Source organism: Pantherophis guttatus, chromosome 18 (genome assembly GCF_059756535.1).
Source record: "Pantherophis guttatus breed Tessera chromosome 18, ASM5975653v1, whole genome shotgun sequence".
In the NCBI taxonomy this organism is placed as follows: Eukaryota; Metazoa; Chordata; class Lepidosauria; order Squamata; family Colubridae; genus Pantherophis; species Pantherophis guttatus.
The window spans coordinates 1,839,977-1,853,176 of record NC_142080.1 but is presented as its reverse complement, the minus strand read 5'-3'; the positions used below and the strand labels follow the sequence as shown (position 1 = coordinate 1,853,176).

Below are 13,200 nucleotides of genomic sequence, written 5' to 3'. Positions count from 1 at the left end.
CTAACATTTATAAATCCTGTATCAAACAGGATAAGAAGCAGTGGAATTTGCTGGCTTTCAGATGCATTGCGTTGCAGTGTTTCCTCCGTGTTTTGCTCTGCTACTTCTTCAACGGTTGTGGCTGCTTCAGCTGTTGTTGGGGAGGATATGGAATGGGCTGCTTGAGCTGTTGAGTTTGTTGGAGCTGAGGAGTGGAATAAACCACGGGGCACTGCTTCTGGGTCTGGGTGAGTGGGTTCTTATCCTGAGCCACCGGTATGGCCATAACTGTGAAAGAGGGATTGCTTCTATCACAGGAATAACTTCGATCCTCGTGGCAGGAACTCCTCCCACTGTGACACGTATTGTCATGAGAACACCCTTCGTTGTTGCGGGAGCACATCCTGATATTTGTCTGTTGGCAATTCTGCGGCAAAGCAAGAAATGATAAATACATCTGCTATGAAAGCCCCGTCCAGCATTCCCAAACTTTTAACAACACAGAGATGTGGTTTCTTGGATTCCTACCTGAATTTTAAACTGAGTTCAATGTCTTTTTAATTCTTAAGTCTTACAATCCGGACGCCCTTGGAAATGTAACTTTTTACAAAGGACCTTAGGAAGTACTGTTGTCTTGGAAGACAGTGAGAACTTTTTACAAGTTTCCATGCTCATGCTGTCTACAATTCTTGCAAGTTTGTTATTACATGCTCATCAACATATCTCAAAGACAGGAAAAAGATGATACATCAATAAAAGAGAATATTTGTAGCTCTGGGGGCTGACAAGAGGGGTCCTTGGTGCTCTCTGAGCTTGGCTGATTTCTTGCAGACATTTCATGACCCAACAAGGTAACATCACCAATGCTAATGATGGTGTCGGCTATTAGCTATATGCTATTGCACATTGATACATGTTGTAAACAGCTCAAAGTCATGAAATTGGGGCAGGAGGCAAACATTTTTAATACAATAAATTCAGTTTATGCTATCTAATTCTCTACTCCCTTCTTCCCAGTCATTTCAGGTATCTAGAGGAAGAGCCGGGGAAGAAAAGATGGTATCTCAAACCATAATGCAGAGCTACTGGCAGAGTAACAGTGACAATAAATAATTCATTGCAAATGTTGGCACCTATTGACCGGTTCAAATCCTATATCTTTATATCAAACGTAAACTAGAATAATTTATCTTGTTGGTAGTGCATATCTACTTCTCTTCTGCCAATGTTGCTAATCCATAAGACAGTTAATAAATCTTGCTCATCAGAATCTGCTGTCCAATATTCTTAGTTTTCGAAAGCACTATGTTTCTACCCCTAAACCAGCTCATCAATCCCAGCCATAAGAAGACAAAGCTTTGGTAGACTTACCCAAAGTTCAGCAGAGAAGCTTGCAATGGTGGAATACCGCAAATGTGTGCTTAGGTCCTTGCGGTGAGGCATTTTTATACGGTTCCTCTGCCTGCCTTCCTGGGAAATGCCCAATTCATGACCCAATAAGCGGAAGGAGTGGGCTGTGTATTGCAACTGGAGTCTTCATCCATCACAACAGCCTGCGCAATGTAATTGCCTTATGTCAAAGATTCCATATATCAAGGCTCAGAAATGTTGGCCAACATCAGGGAGAATGAAAGATGGGCACCCAAGACAGGTAGTTTTAATGGGATGGTGTGACCGGATTCCTTAAAGACACCTCAAGACACAGGAAGAATGTTTTAATTCCCACATACCCTCTTTTCTCAAAGCGGCGTCTAATTAATCTAAGTAGCTACAAAAGTTTGTAAATTAGCTGGAATAAGCACAAGTTTGCAATATACATGGAAAGAAAGAATGAAAGAAAGAAAGAAAGAAAGAAAGAAAGAAAGAAAGAAAGAAAAAAAAAAGAAAAAGAAAGGGAGAGAGCATTTTGGATGAATCCTTTTGGAGGAAGATCCTCAAAGAGAAAGCAAAATTCTGGAGAAGATTTGGGTAAAGGAAGAGGAGACCAAAAGGATGGAAACGAAATGCAAGCGTATGAAATAGATTCGCTAAAGAAAGAAGAGGAAGAAGGAAGGGATTGAAACATTCCTATGATACTGGCTGTTTTGCTCTTTCTGGTAAAACCCACAAATCTTAACATTTATGGAAGCCCACCATGGATTCATTTGATAGTCATGCATGTGAGTGCTCAGAAAAACATGCCCTGCAAATTTTTCTTTGTCGTTGAGGAGTGGCCAATGTCAACTTTTAGTTAGAAAGTCTGGGTAAGGAGAGTGGGGACTCCATTTTGAAGGATGGGTTTTGATGTGGATTCTGAATCATCAGGAGCTCTTGGGTTCATTTAGAAAGGGTAGTAGGGTTTGCTCAGTAGGTTTAACTAGATCACTTTAGATACGGGATTCACATGACAGACCAACCTGACCATGGTCATAACAGTACACTCCACTGTGTTCCCGTGACGGGCAATATCCAAACAAACACAGGGCTGGACAACGCAGGACTCATCATGAACCACAGTGATTCCACAAATGTTGTGACGCCATCTCACAAACCATGTGGACAGTGTAATTGACACCACAAAGTACTCGACCTCATGCTAATAGAGTGAGTGAAAGGATGTGGAGAGATGGCACATGGAAGCAAAAGCTGATTTATTCTCCATTATCTATAGCATATTGCATTTGAGGGGCCTGGCCTCCAGGTTGGATGTCCCATTTATCTTAAGTCATGTTGGTGTGAAGTATCCTCAGGAAGAGAACTGAGTCATTTTCAATAAATCTGGGCCAATTTTTCTGATGACCAGCAGGCCACTGGTTCTCCTACATCACAGCTGGCTTGATGTTTCTGCTAGTGTTGAATATCATGGCAAAGGTTGGGGTCCAAAAGTGTGCTGGGCCAGAAGAAGGATTGGGGTGGAGAGTTGGGCTACATGTGGTTCAGAAGACTCTCTTTATGGTCCTTTAACCTCCTCACAGAATGGAGGAATTTGTTAGCCAAATCAGGACATTGTAGGCTGAGCTGTCAACTTCTTAGAGTAATGGCATATCACATACCAGTGTGGGCATGCCAGCTTTAAACTATGGATCTTGCACAATAATATGTATTACAGTTAATTGTGCTAACAATCTGGGTCTGTTCCAATGGCGTCAGATGCCAAGAATGTTGCTTCAGTAGCATTTTATTTTTTTTTAAATTTATTTTGTCAAGCATATATAACATTACAGATAAAAGTATAAACATGATTATGAATACATGAGATGGTTATGAATAAAAGGGGACATTAGGACAGGGACGGTAGGCATGTTGGTGCTCTTATGCACGCCCCTTACAGACCTCTTAGGAATGGGGTGAGGTTGACACTAGACAGTCTTAAGTTAAAGTTTTGGGGGGTTTGGGGATGAAACCACAGAGTCAGGTAGTGCATTCCAGGCATTGACCACTCTGTTGCTGAAGTCATATTTTCTGCAATCGAGTTTGGAGCAGTTTACCTTAAGTGTGTATCTATTGCGTTGTTGTGGGTGAAGCTGAAGTAGTCATTGATAGTTAGGACGTTGTAGCAGATAATTTTATGTACTACGCTTAGGTTAGACCGAAGGCTGTGTAGTTCTAAGTTGTCTAAGCCCCAAGATTTCAAGTCTGGTGGCATAAGGTATTCTGTTGTGAGCAGAGGAGTGGAGGACTCTTCTCGTGAAATATCTCTGGACTCGCTCAATTGTATTAATGTCTGATATGCAGTGCGGGTTCCAGACAGATGAGTTGTATTCAAGAATTGGTCTAGCAAATGTTTTGTATGCTCTAGTTAGTAGTACAATATTACCAGAGAAGAAGCTATGCAAGATTAGGTTAACAACTCTTAATATATTTTTATTGTGGAGGCACGTGATCTTGATTGATGCCAGGTTTACGTTTTAAGGTGGCTGGTCTAAAAACAACTGCCTATTGGCATCTTCCAACAGTTTAGGATCCCAATTTTATCAACAGTGAGGTCTCTCCTCTTGTTGTCAACCTCTTTTGAGGGGGAAATCAGAGTATAGTTTAATTCGGACACCAAGATTGTAGCTTCTCCCTATTCAAAATGTTAATGGCAGATGGCACCTTTTAGATCTTTCAATGGATAATAGACAAAAGATGATGTACCTACAGAAGACCCATCCACCGGGTATCCAGGTTTTGTAAGACATGGCTTGCTTAATTATGGTTTATTGATTAACTTGGTTGCCATATTCAAGAAGGTTAGGGTTCTCACAAAATTTGATTAATTAGATTTATTGCAGGGAAAAATAGGGTAGGTCTTCTTTGAGACCTTTCATCCCTTTCTGGATTTCTCTTGATTCAAAGAAGGACTGAGAATATATTCATAAAATACAAATGGAATGTCACCTCTGGCTGCCTCAGCAAATCTCCATGTTTGGTGGATGGGTAGGGTCTGGATTGGTTGTCAGAATGAATAGTTCTTCCTAGACAGGCTAAATAGGACAGATGTTTGGTAAACACTTGTCAGTTCCTCCCACTTCTGGTCCTTCCAGTTTGCTCTTCAGCAAACCATAACTTGTTTTCCCAGGGATGAAGTTCAGACATGCATCACTAGAGGGAGTGGAAGACCAAGAAGAACCATCAGATAAACTGGAGACTTCTAGTTATGCTTTAAGTGGGTAATTTCCTCACAACAAAATCCAATTACTTTGGGATTCAGCAATTGTGCAAACCCAGAAAATGGTTTTGTTTAACCAACAGATTTAACGTATTGCGAGAATGTTGATTATGGGTCTTCTGGAGAGAAAGAACACAAAGGTTGAGTTTACTTGGAGCATGAAACCATCAAGGGACCCCAAAAAATAAATTGTATTTGCCTACCATTCAAAAGAGACAACAACAAGCTGAGAAGGAAACAAAAAAAGAGGAAATCCTCTCTAGCAGGCAACGCTCAGATAAAGGCAAAGGTAAAGGTTCCTCTTGCACATATGTGGTAGTTGTTCCCAACTCTAGGGGACGGTGCTCATTTCCATTTCGGCTCCATCAAAGCTGAAGAGCCAGCACTGTTCGAAGACATCTCCATGGTCATGTGGCCGGCATGACTAAATGCCAAAGGTGCACGGAACACTGTTACCTTCCCACCAAAGGTGGTCCCTGTTTTACTACTTGCATTTTTTACCTGCTTTCGAACTGCTAGTTTGGCAGAAGCTGGGACAAGTCAAAGGAGCTCACCCCATTACGCGGCACTAGGGATTCAAACCGCTGAAGAGCCGGCCTTTTGATCAACAAGCTCAGTGTCTTAGCCACTAAGCCACCGCGTCCCTAACACTCAGATAAGCAGGGACTAATACTAGACAAATGAACAGAAAACAATAATCTAATCAAGGAACTTCCAAAGAGAAAACCATATCCCCAACAACACTGGCAGGGAAAACTACTGTATATAAACAGAGAGCGAATCCCACATTCACTGATGAAGTTACCTAGTCGGGTAGTGAAACATCTTCAGGCAACCAAACTTGCCACAATCTAAATTTGGTTAATCTGAAGCTTGGCTAGTTGAAATACTAATTTATTTTGGTGTCCTTAAGAAAAACTCCACATGGGAAAAGTAGATGAATAATCCTGCAAACTTTTGCTGCCAGGTCATTGGTGAAACTTACCCATGAGTAATAGGCAGCAACACCATCCATTGTTAAACCCTAAATGATGGCAGAAATATAATTACTGCCTTTGGATGTGATTACAGTTGTCACTCATGGCTTCGGGGACACATCCAATGAGGTCACAATCCCAAACAAGGCTTCCTAGTTTGTCTAATTCAGCATTTCTCCTTGCCAATCCAAACAGGGAGCCACCCTATCTGATTGGATGGGGGTGGAGAGCTGAGCAGTGGTAGAGCTGGTATTCCAAGAATAAACTCTGGAATTGTATCTTGAAAGATTTCAACTGTCTTCCTATAGGACAAAGTTTTAGGAGACAATGGCAATTAATGCTGCTCATCTTACGGCCAGCTCTCAGTCTGCATGTCAAATTGTCAGACCCTAGCATTCTTTCATACCAGTCTTTCTCCAATCTAATGTCCCCAGTTGACTGGGGATTGGGAAGCATTCTGAGAATGAATAGAATAGAATAACAGAGTTGGAAGGGACCTTGGAGGTCTTCTAGTCCAACTCCCTGCCCAGGCAGGAAACCGTACACCACTTCAGACAAATGGCTATCCAACATCTTCTTAAAAACTTCCAGTGTTGGAGCACTCACAATTTCTGCAGGCAAGTTGTTCCACTGATTAATTGTTCTCACGGTCAGGAAATTTCTCCTTAGTTCTAAATTGCTTCTGTCCTTAGTTTCCATCCATTGCTTCTTGTTCTACCGCCAGGTGCTTTGAAGAATAGTTTGACTCTCTCTTCTCTGTGGCAGCCCCTGAGATATCGGAAGACTGCTATCATCTCTCCCCTAGTCCTTCTCTTCGTTAAACTAGACATACCCAGTTCCTGCAACCGTTCATTGTATGTTTTAGCCTCCAGTCCCTTAATCATCTTTGTTGCTCTTCTCTGCACGCTTTCTAGAATCTCAACATCTTTTTTACATCGTGGCGACCAAAACTGAATGGATATCAATGTTATAATCTAAGGCCATATTATATGTTTCTGGGACTGTGAAGTCCTGAATCTCTGCAAGGCAATTGAAACCTGTTCTCTATAGAGAGCAAAATTGTGAACAAAAATGTTTAGATCAGGGAAACTGCCCCCCCCAAATCACACTTTCCCACCAATTTTTAAAATGTGATGTCAAAACTTACTTAAAGTTGGAAACAATGAAAAAGGCAGGCATCCTTATTACTACGTTTTATCATTTTGGGAATTCAGGCATATGGCGCTGACAGATGCACAACTGAGCGATACACATTTGAAGGTGGAATGAGAGGAACTTGGAAAAAAATGTTTGCAAACTTGTGTTGGAAAAAGGTAGACACGTGAGACAATTGTCAGCACTGATGGCATGAGGTAAGAAGACAACAACAATGTGTTCATTCTGTAACAAGCTTTATTTTCTCCGATGCCTAAAAACGGAGATGCAAGCAAAGTATTCAGCGGGTGTTGCCATTAATTCCCATCCACCACAGGGCTGCACAAACCCTCAAGTTTTAAAATGCTCCGACATACATAGTCGAAAATGAAACGGCGATAAAGAACATGCAATACCACACCCCATAAGTGCATTGGCTGAGCAAGACATCATAAGAACAAGAGGGACGCTCACCAAGGTTCCTTCCCACCAAAACAGTATGTTATTTTACTTTATGTGGGGTGGCAGTGGGCAAACCTGTTTTGTTTGCCCGATGCAGGGTGGAACAACAATGGGACATTTTGTCTGGCAGGAACCACCGCCCCCCGCAATGACAACGGATCCTCCTCCACTGCAACAATCAGATCCACCACTTCCTCCTGATACAACAATGGTTTTCCCACCAGAAACTCCACTACCACCAGTCCCTACAACTGCAACCGTGCCTGAGCTTCCCCCAGTGCTGCAACAAGTAGACGCCCCGCTGCTTCCTCCAGTAACTACAACAGCTTTTGCACCTGAACTTCCCCCTGTTCCGCATATTCCACCAGACCCTCCACCGATGACTTTAACATCCCCAAAGCTTCCTCCACCTCCAGAGGATCCTCCACCTATAACCTTCACACCCCCTGATCCACCATCATCACACACACTGCCACTTCCACCACCAATGACCTTCACTCCTCCTGATCCCCCACAGCACCCACTCCCGCTTCCAGTTACAACAGTGGTTTGCCCCCCTGATCCACCACCAGTTCCACACCAGCCGGACCCACTTCCACTTCCACCACCAATGACCTTCACTCCTCCTGATCCACCACAACATCCACTACTACCTCCGGTTATAACAGTGGTCTGCCCCCCTGATCCACCACCAGTTCCACAACAGCCGGACCCACTGCCACTTCCACCACCAATGACTTTCACTACTCCTGATCCACCACAGCATCCACTACCACTTCCAGTTACAACAGTGGCCTGCCCCCCTGATCCACCACCAGTTCCACACCAGCCGGACCCACTGCCACTTCCACCACCAATGACTTTCACTACTCCTGATCCACCACAGCATCCACTGCCACTACCACCTCCGGCTACAATAGTGGTCTGACCCCCTGATCCACCACCACAGCAAATTCCTCCACCACTGCCACCTCCAATCAAGGGAATCTTCTGCTGGCAAATCCCACCCCCAAGTCCTCCTCCAATGCAACATCCAGAAGATTGGCCGCCTGGTACTACGACGACTCCAGTAGAACTTCCACCACAGCAGCCGGAGCTCGGGATCTGTTGGATGCCACCGCAACAGGATGATCCTTGGCTTCCAGATACCACCATCACATGTCTTGATCCACCTCTACAGCAGCAACATGCACAGCAACACCTGGAGCCTCCACTGCCTCTTCTTCTATGGCAGTGACCGCTGGATCCACCACCAGTGCCACAGCAACTACTAGATTGAATTTGTTGGCTCATCTTTTTTGGAAGTGAGTGGTTTTGGTTGATAAATGTTCACCTAGATGAAAACAACGTAGGTTATCATACAGCTCCTGCATCTTGGTGGCTCTGTTGTTTTGAATAAATGCCAGGCCATATGAAAAAGAATTCCCTTCAAATAAAAAAGTGGGCCTCTTAAGGAGGTCAAATTTATAAATTGTTCTCCTTTAAGTTTGTTTAAATTGCTCACCTTTTCTATCTTATTTCACTTTTTTCAAGGGAAGCAAATTATGTCATGCAAAGTTGAAATAGGCTTCCATTCAGTTTCGAAGATTTGGTTCACATCGACCGTCCTCTAAAGTTACATTGCTAGTTACAGCATGGCAGCATCAAAATACCCAGATCGTGTTCCTAAAGGCACATCACATGGCTACTACTGCCAGTGCTGAACCGTCTGTGTCCCCATGCAGACATGAGGTTTTGAAGGGAACATCTTGACAGACAATTTCATCACTTGCTAATTTAAAGAATCTCTGAGGATAAATATGAGGGAGTGTCCTCATATAACCATTTAGATGTAAGAGAATTGAGAGAAATCCCTCTGCTAACATACAACCAGACAATGCTAATCTCATGCTTCTGAAATCAGGAGGTACACCCAATAGTCTGGTTACATCCCAAACCCAGCCCTTACAATGAGCTATCAAGATCAGCAAAGAGATGGAAGAAATGTCAACAAAATCATCCTTGGAGTTTTGTCTCATACTAGGATGACGAACCGTCTTCCAGAAGTTTTGGAATTCCAAATCCCATTATCCTTGACTATCGGCTACATTGGTTGGTCTAATGGAAGTTGGAGTGTTTGAAGAAACCCAGTTTCCTTCTCCAATCTAGAAGAAATTCTTCACTGTTCAGAGAGTCTCACATTGAAAATCATTCAGTTTTCCAAACCAACCATTTCAAGAGCTAGCATCTATCACAGATGTTCCTCCAGCATCCATGCAAAGAAAACCACCAAGGAAGAAAAGAATTGGGTATTTCTGAGCTTGGTCTTACCTTGTTGGACAAATGAGCAGGATGAAGAAATCCCAAAGGAGTGTTTTATGACTGAAGAGACTGAGGACCTTTTTATATCATCTTTTTAGCCTCTCCTACGGGAAATGAGACACCCCCAATCACGGTGAGTGACTTAGTTAGCATGTCTAACAGCTGGCCTCATGAAAGTTTAGCAAGTCATATGAGATCAATATCTCTTTCTTCCATCACTACTCAGTTTAGGAAGCACAAACAATTTAATGACCTGTTCCACCTAATAGGTTAATTCCGGAAGTGCTGGATTGTTGAGGGGCCTCTCCCATCAAGGGGGCTTCTGATGAATTCAAGATTCAATCTTTTTTTTTTTTTTTGGAGAGGGGTTTTAAGAAAGTATGGATGAATCATTCTGTTTTTTTTTTCCCCAAATGGATTTTTCAAGTGCTTCTCTATCTACTCAATTGCTTTTTATTTTCAAACTAAGCTGTTGCAACGGTTGGAGAGAAAAGATACGCCAAACTGCTGCTCAAAACAGAATACATTCTAATTGCACGCAATCCAAAAAGAGATGTTTGGAACAATTTTTTTTTTTTAGAAGTTGAGATGAAGGAACGTGAAATTTAACTTGTTTAATTCCACTCAGCTTTTTCTTTTACAAGTTTTTCATTCCACACTGTCCCATTTCTATATCAACATATAAAGAACGCTTTTGTACAAGTTCATGAGTTCAACAAATGGATTGGCATTTTTGTCTGCATTTTTCCAGATAAATAAATTTTATCTATATATTTAATATGCATGCTTTCTGGACTATTTCTATATGCACATTTTCTAATATACGCTGATTTGTGGGGTATTTTTAGGCACACATTTTCTCTAAATTAATGCATTTTATATGTTTTTTTTAAAAAAATAGAATTTTATAGAATTTTTCCTCCAAAAGTGAGCTGGATCAAATTTCCTTTCATGTTCAGCTTTACATTTACATTTTTTTTCCAAATCAGGGTGAGAATGATTTCAAGATTAAATAAATACATAAAATAGAATGCTCAGAGAAAGGAAACAAACAGATTTGGTACCTGATACTTTGATACTTGATAATTGATTGTTGAGTAGGTGGATTAAAAAATACAGTGAGATCAAAAAGGCAGATGATCAACCATATTTATTTTGGATTTGTATATTTACTTTGGATTTGTATGCTACTTTTTTACTTATTGGACCATCAAGATGGCTTACAGCAGTCAAACCCCCCCCCCCAGAATTTTACTTCTGGGGAAGACATGGCGAACTGAAGATAGTTCTGCTGAAAGAGGAGCTGACAATAGTGGTGGAATGAAGAACTGGAAAATGAACCGAGGTCTATGATATTTCTCTCTGGTCAAGGAGAGGACATGAGATTGCCCACAAGTACTTCAGACAGTTGCTCCTTGTAAGGAGACTGCAAGACAGCAGTCTCCGGTGGGTTTAAATACAGTCTGGAATAAAGGGAAAGATGTGGAAAAGAAGCATGGAACAGAAATCCACTGATTTGGTCTTTCTCATAAATATGTGTATATGTGGGTGGGGCTATGTAAATCTATTTTTATTTTAATCATGGCTTCTCTGATCTTTCTTCTTTGCCAAAGTGTTATAAAATATGTTTAGAATTCAAGAATCACGCTTTGGCATGCTTATCGGTCAGACTTTGATTATGGGATGACTTGTCTCATGGCCTAAGATGCACCATATTCCTGAGACAGGATCTTGCGTCACTTGTCAGGTAGTTCCAGAGATTAAAAGACAATGAACTAGTGTATCATAAACAGAACAATCAAGAAAGAGCAAAGAGAATGGCTCAAAGGCAGAGTATAATAATTTTTTCCAGAAGACTCTTTGCTTGAAATCTTGGCGAAGCCCTGATGAATCGTATGGATAAAACACAAGTCTGTCCTGAGAGGTGCTCAATTGTCCTCCAATCCATTATGACACCTGCTAAAATTTGTGTTTGATTGTTTGTGTTTTTGTGTTGTTTTGCAATTGTAATTGCTCTTGATATGTCTTCTCTTAAACATATTTCTTGTTGATTTTCTGGATTTGATCCTATTTGACTAAGCAAAAGATAACACAACTCTGGGCTGCTAAAATCTTGCTCATTCCTGTTTGACAACGTCAAAGTCCAAATAACATGATCCTCAAATAAGCTTTATTATCTGCCAGTCATTAGCAGAGACAGAAATATGAATGGCTAGAGAACATTATCAAATCCTCCCCATCAGGGAGGCATTAATGATCACAGTATTTTGCACAATTGTACACCGAGAGCACTACTGACCATACAATATACAGAGAAGAAAGAGCTTGCAGTAGGGATACAAAATAAGAATCGCGACATGCAGACCATCCTCACCTGGCTTGACACTATCTGGTGGGGAATGGGACATACCAAGAGACTGGAGCTAAAACTTCTGGAGAGGGGGACATTGGGGAACTTGTTTGGTTTGACCTATACAAGGTGGCAAAATAATGGATTGCTTGGTTTGCATGGAAGCTGCACCCACCCCTACTGTAATGCCACCTCCAGAAATCTGGACACTGCTGCTTCCACCACCACCACTGCCACCACCACAAGGGACAATAACAGTTTTCCCACCAACAATGCTACCACCACCGGAACCTCCTGTTATGGGGCTCCCTGGTCTTAAACCACTGCCACTACCCCTTCTAGGACACGGGACAATAATGGTTTGACCTCCAGGGCAAACTCCTTTTATGGGGCTCCCTGGTCTAGGACATGGGACAATAATGTTTTGACCTCCAGCGCAAACTCCTTTTATGGGGCTCCCTGGTCTTGAACCTCCAGCAGAAACTCCTTTTATGGGGCTTCCTGGTCTTGAACCACTACCACTACCCCTTCTAACACACGGGACAATAATAGTTTGACCTCCACCGGAAACTGCTTTTATGGGGCTCCCTGGTCTTGAACCACTACCCCTTCTAACACAAGGGACAATAATAGTTTGACCTCCACCGGAAACTCCTTTTATGGGGCTCCCTGGTCTTGAACCACTACCCCTTCTAACACACGGGACAATAATGGTTTGACCTCCACCGGAAACTCCTTTTATGGGGCTCGCTGGTCTTGAACCACTACCCCTTCTAACACAAGGGACAATAATAGTTTGACCTCCACCGGAAACTCCTTTTATGGGGCTCCCTGGTCTTGAACCACTACCCCTTCTAACACACGGGACAATAATGGTTTGACCTCCACCGGAAACTCCTTTTATGGGGCTCCCTGGTCTTGAACCACTGCCACTACCTTTTCTAGGACGTGGGACAATAATGGTTTGACCTCCACAACTGCAAACTCCTATGGGGCTCACTGGTCTTGAACCACTGCCACTACCTCTTCTAGGACATGGGATAATGATGGTTTGACCACCACCGCTGCTACGTCCTATGGGGCTCCCTGATCTTGAACGACTACCACTACCCCTTCTGCCACCACTGGAACCTCTTCTTATGGGACTCCCTGATCTTTGGCCACCACCAATACCCTTGCAACCACATGGGACAATAATGGTTTGGCTTCCAACACTTCTACCTCCCACAGGGCTCCCTGATCTTGAACGACTGCCACTACCCCTTCTGCCACCACTGGAACCTCTTCTTATGGGTCTGCCTGATCTTTGGCCACCACCAATACCCTTGCAACCACATGGGACAATAATGGTTTGACCTCCACCACTG

General features: G+C 42.6%; 1 protein-coding gene across 2 annotated transcripts; it reads right to left on the bottom strand.

Annotated features, from left to right (window-relative positions):
* Positions 1-6,960: 6,960 nt before the first annotated feature.
* Positions 6,961-9,576, bottom strand: LOC117676301 (uncharacterized). Of its 2 annotated transcripts, none has more exons than XM_034435688.3 (2): positions 9,493-9,576; positions 6,961-8,515 (listed from the first exon to the last, which is right to left on the bottom strand). In XM_034435688.3, the coding sequence occupies exon 2, from the start codon at positions 8,473-8,475 to the stop codon at positions 7,228-7,230; it is 1,248 nt and encodes a 415-aa protein (XP_034291579.1). In that variant the 5' UTR covers positions 8,476-8,515; positions 9,493-9,576; the 3' UTR covers positions 6,961-7,227. The 2 variants fall into 2 exon arrangements, with proteins under 2 accessions (XP_034291579.1, XP_087736782.1); XM_087880656.1 differs by lacking the exon at positions 9,493-9,576 and adding an exon at positions 8,687-8,799.
* Positions 9,577-13,200: the final 3,624 nt, after the last annotated feature.